This window comes from Oncorhynchus gorbuscha, linkage group LG18 (genome assembly GCF_021184085.1).
Source record: "Oncorhynchus gorbuscha isolate QuinsamMale2020 ecotype Even-year linkage group LG18, OgorEven_v1.0, whole genome shotgun sequence".
Lineage (NCBI taxonomy): Eukaryota > Metazoa > Chordata > Actinopteri > Salmoniformes > Salmonidae > Oncorhynchus > Oncorhynchus gorbuscha.
The window spans coordinates 66980372-66994218 of NC_060190.1; the positions used below are offsets into that span (position 1 = coordinate 66980372).

A 13847-nucleotide genomic window follows, 5' to 3' on the forward strand; every position below is an offset into this window, starting at 1 on the left:
GGGCTGTCCTGTGTTCTGGGTCCTCTCTGTTGCACTGCTACTGTAAGGGGTAGTATTTTAGAGGGTGCATATCTTGTTATTAACAGCTTTCAGAACAGTGTTGAATAAACAGTCTACAGAACAGTGGTGAATAAACAGTCTACAGAACAGTGGTGAATAAACAGTCTACAGAACAGTGGTGAATAAACAGTCTACAGAACAGTGGTGAATAAACAGTCTACAGAACAGTGGTGAATAAACAGTCTACAGAACAGTGGTGAATAAACAGTCTACAGAACAGTGGTGAATAAACAGTCTACAGAACAGTGGTGAATAAACAGTCTACGGAACAGTGGTGAATTAAACAGTCTACAGAACAGTGGTGAATAAACAGTCTACGGAACAGTGGTGAATAAACAAGTGGTGAATAAACAGGAACAGTGGTGAATAAACAATCTACGGAACAGTGTGAATAAACAGAATTAAACAGTCTACGGAACAGTGGTGAATAAACAGTCTACGGAACAGTGGTGAATAAACAGTCTACGGAACAGTGGTGAATAAACAGTCTACGGAACAGTGGTGAATAAACAGTCTACGGAACAGTGGTGAATAAACAGTCTACGGAACAGTGGTGAATAAACAGTCTACAGAACAGTGGTGAATAAACAGTCTACGGAACAGTGGTGAATAAACAGTCTACAGAACAGTGGTGAATAAACAGTCTACGGAACAGTGGTGAATAAACAGTCTACGGAACAGTGGTGAATAAACAGTCTACGGAACAGTGGTGAATAAACAGTCTACGGAACAGTGGTGAATAAACAGTCTACGGAACAGTGGTGAATAAACAGTCTACGGAACAGTGGTGAATAAACAGTCTACAGAACAGTGGTGAATAAACAGTCTACAGAACAGTGGTGAATAAACAGTCTACAGAACAGTGGTGAATAAACAGTCTACGGAACAGTGGTCTGAAGTGGTGAATAAACAGTCTACAGAACAGTGGTGAATAAACATAGAACAGTGGTGAATAAACTACAGAACAGTGGTGAATAAACAGTCTACAGAACAGTCTACAGAACAGTGGTGAATAAACAGTCTACAGAACAGTGGTGAATAAACAGTCTACAGAACAGTGGTGAATAAACAGTCTACAGAACAGTGGTGAATAAACAGTCTACGGAACAGTGGTGAATAAACAGAACAGTGGTGAATAAACAGTCTACGGAACAGTGGTGAATTAACAGTCTACAGAACAGTGGTGAATAAACAGTCTACGGAACAGTGGTGAATAAACAGTCTACAGAACAGTGGTGAATAAACAGTACGGAACAGTGGTGAATAAACAGTCAGAACAGTGGTGAATAAACAGTCTACGGAACAGTGGTGAATAAACAGTCTACGGAACAGTGGTGAATAAACAGTCTACGGAACAGTGGTGAATAAACAATACGGAACAGTGGTGAATAAACAGTCTACGGAACAGTGGTGAATAAACAGTCTACGGAACAGTGGTGAATAAACAGTCTACAGAACAGTGGTGAATAAACAGTCTACGGAACAGTGGTGAATAAACAGTCTACGGAACAGTGGTGAATAAACAGTCTACGGAACAGTGGTGAATAAACAGTCTACAGAACAGTGGTGAATAAACAGTCTACGGAACAGTGGTGAATAAACAGTCTACAGAACAGTGGTGAATAAACAGTCTACGGAACAGTGGTGAATAAACAGTCTACGGAACAGTGGTGAATAAACAGTCTACAGAACAGTGGTGAATAAACAGTCTACAGAACAGTGGTGAATAAACAACGGAACAGTGGTGAATAAACAGTCTACGGAACAGTGGTGAATAAACAGTCTACAGAACAGTGGTGAATAAACAGTCTACAGAACAGTGGTGAATAAACAGTCTACAGAACAGTGGTGAATAAACAGTCTACGGAACAGTGGTGAATAAACAGTCTACAGTCTACAGAACAGTGGTGAATAAACAGTCTACAGAACAGTGGTGAATAAACAGTCTACAGAACAGTGGTGAATAAACAGTGGTGAATAAACAGTCTACAGAACAGTGGTGAATAAACAGTCTACGGAACAGTGGTGAATAAACAGTCTACAGAACAGTGGTGAATAAACAGTCTACAGAACAGTGGTGAATAAACAGTCTACGGAACAGTGGTGAATAAACAGTCTACAGAACAGTGGTGAATAAACAGTCTACGGAACAGTGGTGAATAAACAGTACAGAACAGTGGTGAATAAACGGAACAGTGGTGAATAAACAGTCTACGGAACAGTGGTGAATAAACAGTCTACGGAACAGTGGTGAATAAACAGTCTACGGAACAGTGGTGAATAAACAAACAGGAACAGTGGTGAATAAACAGTCTACGGAACAGTGGTGAATAAACAGTCTACGGAACAGTGGTGAATAAACAGTCTAAACACGGAACAGTGGTGAATAAACAGTCTACGGAACAGTGGTGAATAAACAGTCTACAGAACAGTGGTGAATAAACAGTCTACGGAACAGTGGTGAATAAACAGTCTACAGAACAGTGGTGAATAAACAGTCTACAGAACAGTGGTGAATAAACAGTCTACGGAACAGTGGTGAATAAACAGTCTACAGAACAGTGGTGAATAAACAGTCTACAGAACAGTGGTGAATAAACAGTCTACGGAACAGTGGTGAATAAACAGTCTACAGAACAGTGGTGAATAAACAGTCTACAGAAACTAGGCCTGGGGACCTCTAGCTCTGTTTGTGGGGCTGTAGGGTCCCCCCCCTGCTCCCCATCTCACATGGTCTACCACCACCATGTCACCCAGCCCTGTGAAGCAGCACACTCACACAGCCCCGAGGGCAAAAGTTCCTCCATAACACTTCCATTGTACAGCCAGTCACTGTCATGCAGTGGAACTGGAGACTCTCTCTCTCTCCTTTCTTTCTTTCTTTTTCTCACTCCCACTCTCTCTCTTCTCTCTCACTCCCCCGCCTCATCTATCCATCATTAAAGGAGGTTTGGAGCTGTGTAGTACAGATGACTGATTAGCGTGGCTGGCGAAGTGTGTAGGGTGGCTGGTGAAGTGTGTAGGGTGGCTGGTGAAGTGTGTAGGGTGGCTGGTGAAGTGTGTAGGGTGGCTGTGTGAGGGTGGCTGGTGAAGTGTGTAGGGTGGCTGGTGAAGTGTGTAGGGTGGCTGGTGAAGTGTGTAGGGTGGCTGGTGAAGTGTGTAGGGTGGCTGGTGAAGTGTGTTGTGTAGGGTGGCTGAGGTAAGACAGGTATTAGATGTCACCTTGCCTTGGATGTGACTGAGACCCTCCTCCTCGTCCACCTCCTCATCCTCCTTGTCCACATCCTCCACCTACTCTCTACCTCTGCTAACTGGACAGGTCATGCTACAGATGCCTGGCATGTGAGGTAACGGATTCCGCAGTATCGGGTTGCCAGGTGAGACTACCTCATGACCCCTCCAGCTGCCCCTGACTGATTGTCGCCCTCTTTGTAGGGCTGTGCTGGCTGAGGTGTAAGCTCATAGACAGTGTCGCTAACAGGGGGATCTGATTTCCACTACATGGCAGAGGGGTGATCAGTCATGTACTAGTGTAATTAAAGTGACACAGACACAAAGGCCTCAGAGCTCAAAGCAGACGAACCTCGGCATCACATCATTGACTCATTTGGCTTTAATAGACAAGGAGGTGCTGAGAAGTATTCTGGCCTGGAATCAGTTGATCTCATCTTCATCTCACAGCTGTTGATGTAATGTATGTAACGTATGTCAGAATGTTTCTCCATTTGTCTCCTCTTCAGAACCATGTTGCTCCTGTGGCAGGTGTTTCCTGAAAATATAACAATCTAGTGGTCTTTGGATTTGAACGGTTAATTCATTCATGTATTATAAAGAGGATCAATTGTGTTTACAGGATGATGATAATAACTTCCACATAGACTACATAGTGGCTGCCTCTAACTTGAGGGCAGAGAACTACGACATCCCAACAGCTGATCGTCACAAGGTTAGAATCTTCATTGTTTTCTTCTATCACAGCGACACAACAGAGAGTGAGAGAAAGAGATTTCCCAGTATCTCAAAATATTTTTGAGATTTGTTTTTCTGTCCTTGTGGGGAACAAACAATTAATTCCCATTTTAAATCCAATTTTCCCTAACCCCCAACTCTAACCCTAACTTCTAACCCCCAACTCATAAACCTTAACTCTAACCCAAACTCCTAACCCCTAACTCCTAACCCCTAACTCCTAACCCCTAACCCTAACTCCTAACCCCCAACTCATAAACCCTAACTCATAAACCCTAAATCTAACCCAAACTCCTAACCCCTAACTCTAACCCTAACTCCTAACCCCCAACCCATAAACCCTAACTCTAACCCAAACTCCTAACTCCTAACCCTAACCCCTAACTCTTAACCCCTAACCCTAACTCCTAACTCCTAACCCCTAACTCCAAACCCCTAACTCTAAACCTAACTCCTAACCTCTACCCCCTAACTCTAACCCTAACTCCTAACCCCCAACTCATAAACCCTAACTATAACCCTAACTCCTAACCCCTAACTCAAACCCTAACTCCTAACCCCTAACTCTAACCCTAACTCCTAACCCTAACTCCTAACCTCTAACCCTAACTCCTAAATCTATCCCAAACTCCTAACTCTAACCATAACTCCTAACCTCTAACCCTAACCCCTAACTCTAACCCTAACCCCTAACTCTAACTCCTAGCCCCTAACTCTAACCCTAACTCCTAACCTCTAATTCTAACTCCTAACCCCTAACCCTAACTCCTAAATATATCCCGAACTCCTAACTCTAACCATAACCCCTAACTCTAACCCTAACCCCTAACCCTAACTCTAACCCTAACTCTTAACCCCTAACTCTAACCCTAACTCCTAACTCCTAAATTTACCCCTATTTCTAACCCCTAACTCTAACCCTAACTCCTAACCCCTAACTCCTAACCCCTAACCCCTAACTGCTAACCCCTAACTGCTAACCCCTAACTCCTAACCCCTAACTCTAACCCTAACTCCTAACCCCCAACTCATAAACCCTAACTATAACCCTAACTCCTAACCCCTAACTCTAACCCTAACCCTAACCCCTAACTCTAACCCTAACTCTTAACCCCTAACTCTAACCCTAACTCCTAACCCCTCAATTTACCCCTATTTCTAACCCCTAACTCTAACTCCTAACTCCTAACCCTAACTCCTAACCCCTAACTATAACCCTAACTCCTAACCCCTAACTCAAACCCTAACTCCTAACCCCTAACTCTAACCCTAACTCCTAACCCTAACTCCTAACCTCTAATCCTAACTCCTAACCCCTAACCCTAACTCCTAAATCTATCCCGAACTCCTAACTCTAACCATAACCCCTAACTCTAACCCTAACCCCTAACCCCTAACTCTAACCCTAACTCCTAACCCCTAACTCTAACCCTAACTCCTAACCCCTAACTTTACCCCTATCTCTAACCCTAACTCCTAACTCCTAACTCCTATCTCTAACCCTAACTCCTAACCCCTAACTCTGACCCTAACTCCTATCTCTAACCTTAACTCCTAACCCCTAACTCTGACCCTAACTCCTATCTCTAACCCTAACTCCTAACCCCTAACTCTGACCCTAACTCCTATCTCTAACTCTAACCCCTAACCCCTAACTCCTAACTCTAACCCTAACTCCTAACCCCTAACTCTAACCCCTAACTCTAACTCTAACCCTAACACCCTATCTCTCACCCTAACTCCTAACCCCTAACCCTAACTCCTAACCCTAACTGCTAACCCTAACTCCTAACCCCTAACTCTAACCCTAACTCCTAACCCCCAACTCATAAACCCTAACTCAAACCCTAACTCCTAACCCTAACCCTAACCCTAACTCTAACCCTAACTCCTAACCCCTAACTCTAACCCTAACTCCTAACCCCTAACTCTAACCCTATCTCTAACCCTAACTCCTAACTCCTAACTCCTATCTCTAACCCTAACTCCTAACCCCTAACTCTGACCCTAACTCCTATCTCTAACCCTAACTCCTAACCCCTAACTCTGACCCTAACTCATATCTCTAACCCTAACTCCTAACCCCTAACTCTGACCCTAACTCCTATCTCTAACTCTAACCCTAACTCCTAACTCTAACCCTAACTCCTAACCCCTAACTCTAACCCTAACTCCTAACCCCTAACTTTACCCCTATCTCTAACCCTAACTCCTAACTCCTATCTCTAACCCTAACTCCTAACCCCTAACTCTGACCCTAACTCCTATCTCTAACTCTAACTCCTATCTCTAACCCTAACTCCTAACCCCTAACTCTGACCCTAACTCCTATCTCTAACCCTAACTCCTAACCCCTAACTCTGACCCTAACTCATATCTCTAACCCTAACTCCTAACCCCTAACTCTGACCCTAACTCCTATCTCTAACTCTAACCCCTAACTCCTAACTCTAACCCTAACTCCTAACCCCTAACTCTAACCCCTAACTCTAACTCTAACCCTAACACCCTATCTCTCACCCTAACTCCTAACCCCTAACTCCTAACCCCTAACTATAACCCCTAACTCTACCCCCTGGGGGGTCCCGCGGTGCTGCTGCTCCGGTTCTCCCGCTGCTACTCTCTTCGGGGACTCCGCCTCTTGGTCAAGGTAAGAGTGGAACAGTGGGATTAGCCCTAGCTGAGGTGCACCCGGGGGTCCCTTCTCCCACCCCAGTGATTGTTCTACCTGTCAGGAAGCTTATATCCACCTGTTTTGAACCAATTAGGCACCCAAATTCTATTAGGAAAATTTGGGATTGGGAACTTACAATCAGAAAACCAATTGTTATAATTGGAGATTCTAATATTTCACGGATACCTAGGATTGTGGACCCCAGAGTGCAAGCAGACAGCTTCCCTGGGGCTACATTCCACCATTTAAAAGGAGTAGTAGAAAAATTAGAACAACACCCAACAGTGGAGAAGGTGGTTCTATCGGGGGGGTTTAAACAACTGCCTTTTGAAACAGCTGGCGTTGACCACTTGGAAACAGCTACAACAACTTTTGAAAATGGCGGAAAGTAAATTTCCCAATGCAATACTCTACGTGCCAATTATCAACTACTCAGATAGATTGGAAAAACAGCAACATATACTCTTGGAGCAACTTAATCAAAAGATCCTAGAGCAATGTAACTACTTAGGTTCCATACACTGCCACGTGACCCAGTACACTGGACATCTGAAACAGGAAGTACCATTTTTAACTATTGGTTGGATAATTTAAACATGTAGGGGGAGAACAGTGCCCTGATATAGCTCCACATTTAAATATCACTAATTTTTCACACTTACCTAGGCTAATTAAGGGTAAATTGTGCCAAAAGATTTACATAGGAGAAACAAAGAATGCACTACAGGTCAGACTGAAATCATTTACATTACATTTAAGTCATTTAGCAGACGCTCTTATCCAGAGCGACTTATACCAGATAGCCAAAGGTAGTAAGACTACGGTATTGTATTGGCATTTTGGCATACATGCAGTGGACCGTTTGAGTATTTTTGGTCCGGAGACAAATGGGAGTTGGTCCAGGGCATAACGACAGGGGATGGAAAGAACTTGGATGGGGCGTCTCAATACGGTAGACCCTAAGGGCCTGAATGAAAAATATTGATTTACTTTGGCTTACCTAACTGATGGAAGGGGTCATCTTCGGTGTAGTGACAGGGGCTATTTGGGGTGGGGGAGGTGGTGGGGGCCGGTGGAGAGCCACTCATTATAAATGTTTGTTTATTGTATTGTGTATTTATTTTGGACTGGTCCATGGTGGATTTGCCATTGTCTCATAGCACTTATGATTGTTTATTTCTTATTTAATGATTTATTTGTGGATCTATTCACGGACCATAAAAACGATGGCACTTATTTTCTATCATACCCTTGATCTTTTAGTGTGGCCTGGTTTTATTTCATTGTTTGGATACTTTTATAGCACTTGTTTCGAGTTTTGCCTTTGTTTGATGGCACTATGGACCTTTTAATTGTTTTATTTTTGTACTCATGGGGTGGTTCACCTTGTAGACCCTAACCCTAACCTGAATTCTAACCTTAACCCCTAGTTACCCCAATCCCTCATCCTAAACCTGAGACCCTCATGCCTAACCTTACTTATTGAACCTAACCCTAACCTTAATTCTAACCCTAACCCTGACCATAACCCTGACCCTAACCCCAACCCAACCTGAATTCTAACCTTTAACCCCAAGTTACCCTAATTCCTCACCCTAACCCTGGGACCCCCATGCCTGAACCTAACCCAAACCCTGAGACCTTCATGCCTAACCTTAATTTCAACCTTGACCTGTATTTTAACTCTGACCCTTATGGTAACCCCAATCAGAATTTTGACCTTAACCTATAGCTTTTAAATCTTCAGCTTAATTTCTAACCCTACCCTTCGGTCCCTACACCGCCATATCTAATTTGAATCTCTACACTCTCTATATCTATTTCAATCTCTACACTCTCTATATCTATTTTAATCTCTAGATTTATATACCAAACTTTTTCTCCTAGACCACCGCTCTGAATTTGGCACTTGGCCTTTCTTTTTCGTTTAGAATTTCTGGCTTTTAACCTAAGCCTTATTTTAATGTCTGACTCTGGTCTTCCTTTTATAGCTTTTCTTAGTCATTTAAAGTATATAATACATAAGTCTTACCATTTATCCTAAAGGGGTTGCCTGTGCCAGTGCACATCAGATTCGTCTGTGACTCATTGAATCTAACCCTAACACCGAACTCTAACCCTAACTCTTAACCCCTAACTGTAACCCTAACCCCTAACTCTAACCCTAACTCCTAACCCCTAACTCTAACCCTAGCTCTTAACCCCTAACTCTAACCCTAACTCCTATCTCTAACCCTAACTCCTAACCCTAACCCCTATCTCTAACCCTAACTCATAACCCCTAACTCCTGTTTCTAACCCTAACTCCTAACCCTAACCCCTAACTCCTATTTCTAACCCTAACTCCTAACCCCTAACTCCTATCTCTAACCCCTAACTCCTATTTCTAACCCTAACTCCTAACCCCTAACTCCTATTTCTAACCCTAGCTCCTAGCTCTAACTCCTAACCCATAACTCCTATTTCTAACCCTAACTCCTAACTCTAACTCCTAACCCCTAACTCTAACCCTAACTCCTATTTCTAACCCTAACTCATAACCCCTAACTCCTGTTTCTAACCCTAACCCCTAACTCCTATTTCTAACCCTAACTCCTAACCCCTAACTCCTATCTCTAACCCTAACTCCTAACCCCTAACTCCTATTTCTAACCCTAACTCCTAACCCCTAACTCCTATTTCTAACCCTAACTCCTAACTCTAACCCTAACTCCTAACTCTAACCCTAACCCTAACTCTAACCCTAACTCCTAACTCTAACCCTAACTCCTAACTAACCCTAACCCTAACCCTAACTCTAACCCTAACCGCTAACTCTAACTCCTAACTCCTAACTCTAACCCTAACTCTAACTCCTAACTCTAACTCTAACCCTAACTCTAACCCCTAACTCTAACCCTAACTCTAACTCCTAACTCTAACTCCTAACTCTAACTCCTAACTCTAACTCCTAACTCCTAACTCTAACTCTAACCCTAACTCTAACCCTAACTCTAACTCCTAACTCCTAACTCCTAACTCTAACCCTAACTCCTAACTCCTAACCCTAACCCTAACTCCTAACTCCTAACCCTAACTCCTAACCCTAACTCCTAACTCCTAACTCCTAACCCTAACTCTAACTCCTAACTCCTAACTCCTAACTCCTAACTCCTAACTCCTAACCCTAACCCTAACCCTAACTCCTAACTCCTAACCTAACTCCTAACTCCTAACTCCTAACTCCTAACTCCTAACCCTAACTCCTAACCCTAACTCCTAACTCCTAACCCTAACTCCTAACCCTAACTCCTAACTCCTAACCCTAACTCCTAACTCTAACCCTAACTCTAACCCTAACCCTAACTCCTAACTCCTAACTCTAACCTAACCCTAACCCTAACCCTAACCCTAACTCCTAACTCCTAACCTAACCCTAACTCCTAACTCTAACCCTAACTCTAACCCTAACCCTAACCCTAACTCCTAACCCTAACTCCTAACTCTAACCCTAACCCTAACTCCTAACTCCTAACCCTAACCCTAACTCCTAACCCTAACTCCTAACTCCTAACCCTAACTCCTAACCCTAACTCCTAACTCCTAACTCCTAACTCCTAACTCTAACCCTAACTCCTAACCCTAACCCTAACCCTAACTCTAACCCTAACTCCTAACCTAACCCTAACCCTAACTCCTAACTCCTAACCCTAACTCCTAACCCTAACTCCTAACTCCTAACTCCTAACTCCTAACTCCTAACTCCTAACTCCTAACTCCTAACTCCTAACCCTAAACCCTAACCCTAACTCTCCTAACCCTAACCCTAACTCCTAACTCTAACCCTAACTCTAACCCTAACTCCTAACTCCTAACTCTAACTCCTAACTCCTAACTCTAACCCTAACTCCTAACCCTAACCCTAACCCTAACTCCTAACTCCTAACTCTAACTCCTAACTCCTAACTCTAACCCTAACTCCTAACTCTAACCTAACTCCTAACTCCTAACCCTAACTCCTAACTCCTAACTCCTAACTCCTAACCCTAACTCCTAACCCTAACCTAACCCTAACTCCTACTCCTAACTCTAACTCCTCCTAACCCTAACTCCTAACTCCTAACTCCTAACTCTAACCCTAACCCTAACCTAACCCTAACTCTAACTCTAACCTAACCCTAACTCTAACCTAACCCTAACCCTAACTCCTAACTCCTAACTCCTAACTCCTAACTCTAACCCTAACTCCTAACTCCTAACTCTAACCCTAACTCTAACCCTAACTCCTAACTCCTAACTCCTAACTCCTAACTCCTAACTCCTAACTCCTAACTCCTAACCCTAACTCCTAACCTAACTCTAACCCTAACTCCTAACCCTAACTCCTAACCCTAACTCCTAACCCTAACTCCTAACTCCTAACCCTAACCCTAACTCCTAACTCCTAACCTAACCTAACTCCTAACTCCTAACTCCTAACTCTAACTCCTAACTCCTAACTCCTAACCCTAACTCCTAACTCCTAACCCTAACTCCTAACTCCTAACTCCTAACTCCTAACTCTAACCCTAACTCCTAACTCTAACCCTAACTCCTAACTCCTAACTAACCCTAACTCCTAACTCTAACCCTAACCCTAACCTAACCCTAACTCCTAACTAACCTAACTCCTAACTCCTAACTCCTAACTCTAACCCTAACTCCTAACTCTAACTCCTAACTCCTAACTCTAACCCTAACTCTTAGCGAAATGTTCCCACAAATGCCCCCCCCCCCACTTTTCTTTGTTTTACTATCCTTGTGTGGGCTTCTGGTCCCCACAAGGATAGTAAAACCAAACACACTCTTTTAACTGGAGCTTCTTTCTCCCCTCATCCACAGAGTAAGCTGATCGCGGGTCGCATCATCCCGGCTATAGCTACGACCACGGCTGCGGTGGCAGGTCTGATGTGTGTGGAGCTGTACAAGCTGGTCCAGGGCCACAGGAAGATCAGCTCCTACCGCTCAAGCTACATCAACCTGGCTGTCCAGTACTGTGTCCTGTCAGAGCCCCTCGGGCCACAGCGCTTCACAGTGAGTGACCGGTCAGCACACACACCCACAGTGTAAAAGGATGAATGCAATTTTTTTTTTTTACAGGAGAGGGAATTGAACGGACAGTATTTACATGGTAAAATAGAATAAAACAGAGACTGTATTCAGTCTGCCTCTTAACTGCTACTGTTACTTCAGCATTTAGGCCTAAATCTGTTCCGCTTTATAAACAGAGAGTTAGTTCCAACAGTGAGTGACTGCCCTTAGTGTAAGAGACTACAGCTAACCTGAGAATCCACGGCTCATAAGGGAGGGGTTAACTCAGCTCAGTCTAATCCGAGAGGGTGTTTGCATCCAGGTAAGGCAGGGAGTAACTGTACACCCCCCCACCCCCGCACCACCCTGCCTGGAGCTGTGTTTGCACAATCCAGGAGACCTTCAATGCATAAAGGCACCCAAGTGTGAAGCAAGAGAATAGAGCAGAAGCAGAGAAAAGAGCAGAGAAAAGTGTGCTCGTAAGAAGAGAGAGCTTTCAGTCCCACATCTCCAGTTTGCTTCAGATGTAATGCCTGGCTTATTGGGTTCTATGAAACAATGGCCACACTAGAACCTAGAACAAGAATGGGTACTTGCCAATTAGAAAGCCAAACAGAACTCTGGGTCTAGTTCTGGGTCATGGATTGGGAGGACGCCAGATGATGAGGAAAGGTGACGCCCACAACGCCCTCCTTCCCCGTCCCAGGATAGCTCACCTCTGGAAGGGTCTGACCCGGGAAGCGGGCCTCGTCCTCCCGTAGGCGCCCCCAAATCCCGACAGTACCAGGGTTGTTGTACTGTACACGGTCCTCTTGCTCAGTTCAGACCAACTCTGGCCTCTCTTGGTTTGGTATGCTAAAAGCTTGTTGAGCAGTTAGGTAGCTATGGCAATATGTAGGCCTGTTTATGAGACCTATGGGAGCATATGAGGCGGGGCCACACAGACATAATGGCTTTTTGTTATGATTAATGCTGGAAATCATGTTTCACCAGTTCTGTGTAGGGAAGTTCTGTTTTTCCTCTTTTACTTGACTCTTGTCCAGACATTCCAAACCTAGTCAGAACTGCATGGAAAAAAGTTGATTCACTGTGAATGTTAGCAGTCATGCAGAGAGAGCACTTTAAATAACTAGAACCTAAAGATGTATAACACACTGCAGAGATGAGGGGGACTATATTTTCCAGACCCCAACTGTTTAAGTCTCTTTTTTTGTGGCATCAGCATATATTTTAGTTCAGCTTCTAAATAAGTATCCTCATGTCTCAATGCACAGGAAGCCATCCAACTGCAGCTAATGACTGGGCTGTGCGGTGCTGAGCTGTATGTACTGTGTTGAGCTCTCTTGTTGGGCTGAGCTGAGCTGGTCTGTGCTGTACTGTGTTGAGCTCTATTGTTGGGCTGAGCTGAGCTGGTCTGTGCTGTACTGTGTTGAGCTCTATTGTTGGGCTGAGCTGAGCTGGTCTGTGCTGTACTGTGTTGAGCTCTCTTGTTGGGCTGAGCTGAGCTGGTCTGTGCTGTACTGTGTTGAGCTCTCTTGTTGGGCTGAGCTGAGCTGGTCTGTGCTGTACTGTGTTGAGCTCTCTTGTTGGGCTGAGCTGAGCTGGTCTGTGCTGTACTGTGTTGAGCTCTATTGTTGGGCTGAGCTGAGCTGGTCTGTGCTGTACTGTGTTGAGCTCTATTGTTGGGCTGAGCTGAGCTGGTCTGTGCTGTACTGTGTTGAGCTCTATTGTTGGGCTGAGCTGAGCTGGTCTGTGCTGTACTGTGTTGAGCTCTATTGTTGGGCTGAGCTGAGCTGGTCTGTGCTGTACTGTGTTGAGCTCTCTTGTTGGGCTGAGCTGAGCTGGTCTGTGCTGTACTGTGTTGAGCTCTCTTGTTGGGCTGAGCTGAGCTGGTCTGTGCTGTACTGTGTTGAGCTCTCTTGTTGGGCTGAGCTGAGCTGGTCTGTGCTGTACTGTGTTGAGCTCTCTTGTTATTGCTGAGCTGGGCTGTGTTGAGCTCTTGTTGAGCTGGTCTGTGCTGTACTGTGTTGAGCTCTCTTGTTGGGCTGAGCTGAGCTGGTCTGTGCTGTACTGTGTTGAGCTCTCTTGTTGGGCT

At 44.3% G+C, this 13847-nt stretch overlaps 1 protein-coding gene across 3 annotated transcripts in view; it reads left to right on the forward strand.

Moving 5' to 3' along the window:
• The window catches only part of uba7 (ubiquitin-like modifier activating enzyme 7), a 90713-nt gene that overhangs the window by 42997 nt on the left and 33869 nt on the right, over window positions 1-13847 (forward strand). For all 3 annotated transcript variants that reach the window (XM_046310320.1, XM_046310318.1, XM_046310319.1), the window contains 2 exons: window positions 3914-4006; window positions 11564-11755. In XM_046310320.1, coding sequence (XP_046166276.1) covers window positions 3914-4006; window positions 11564-11755 — 285 coding nt within the window. The remainder of the gene's footprint in view (window positions 1-3913; window positions 4007-11563; window positions 11756-13847) is intronic.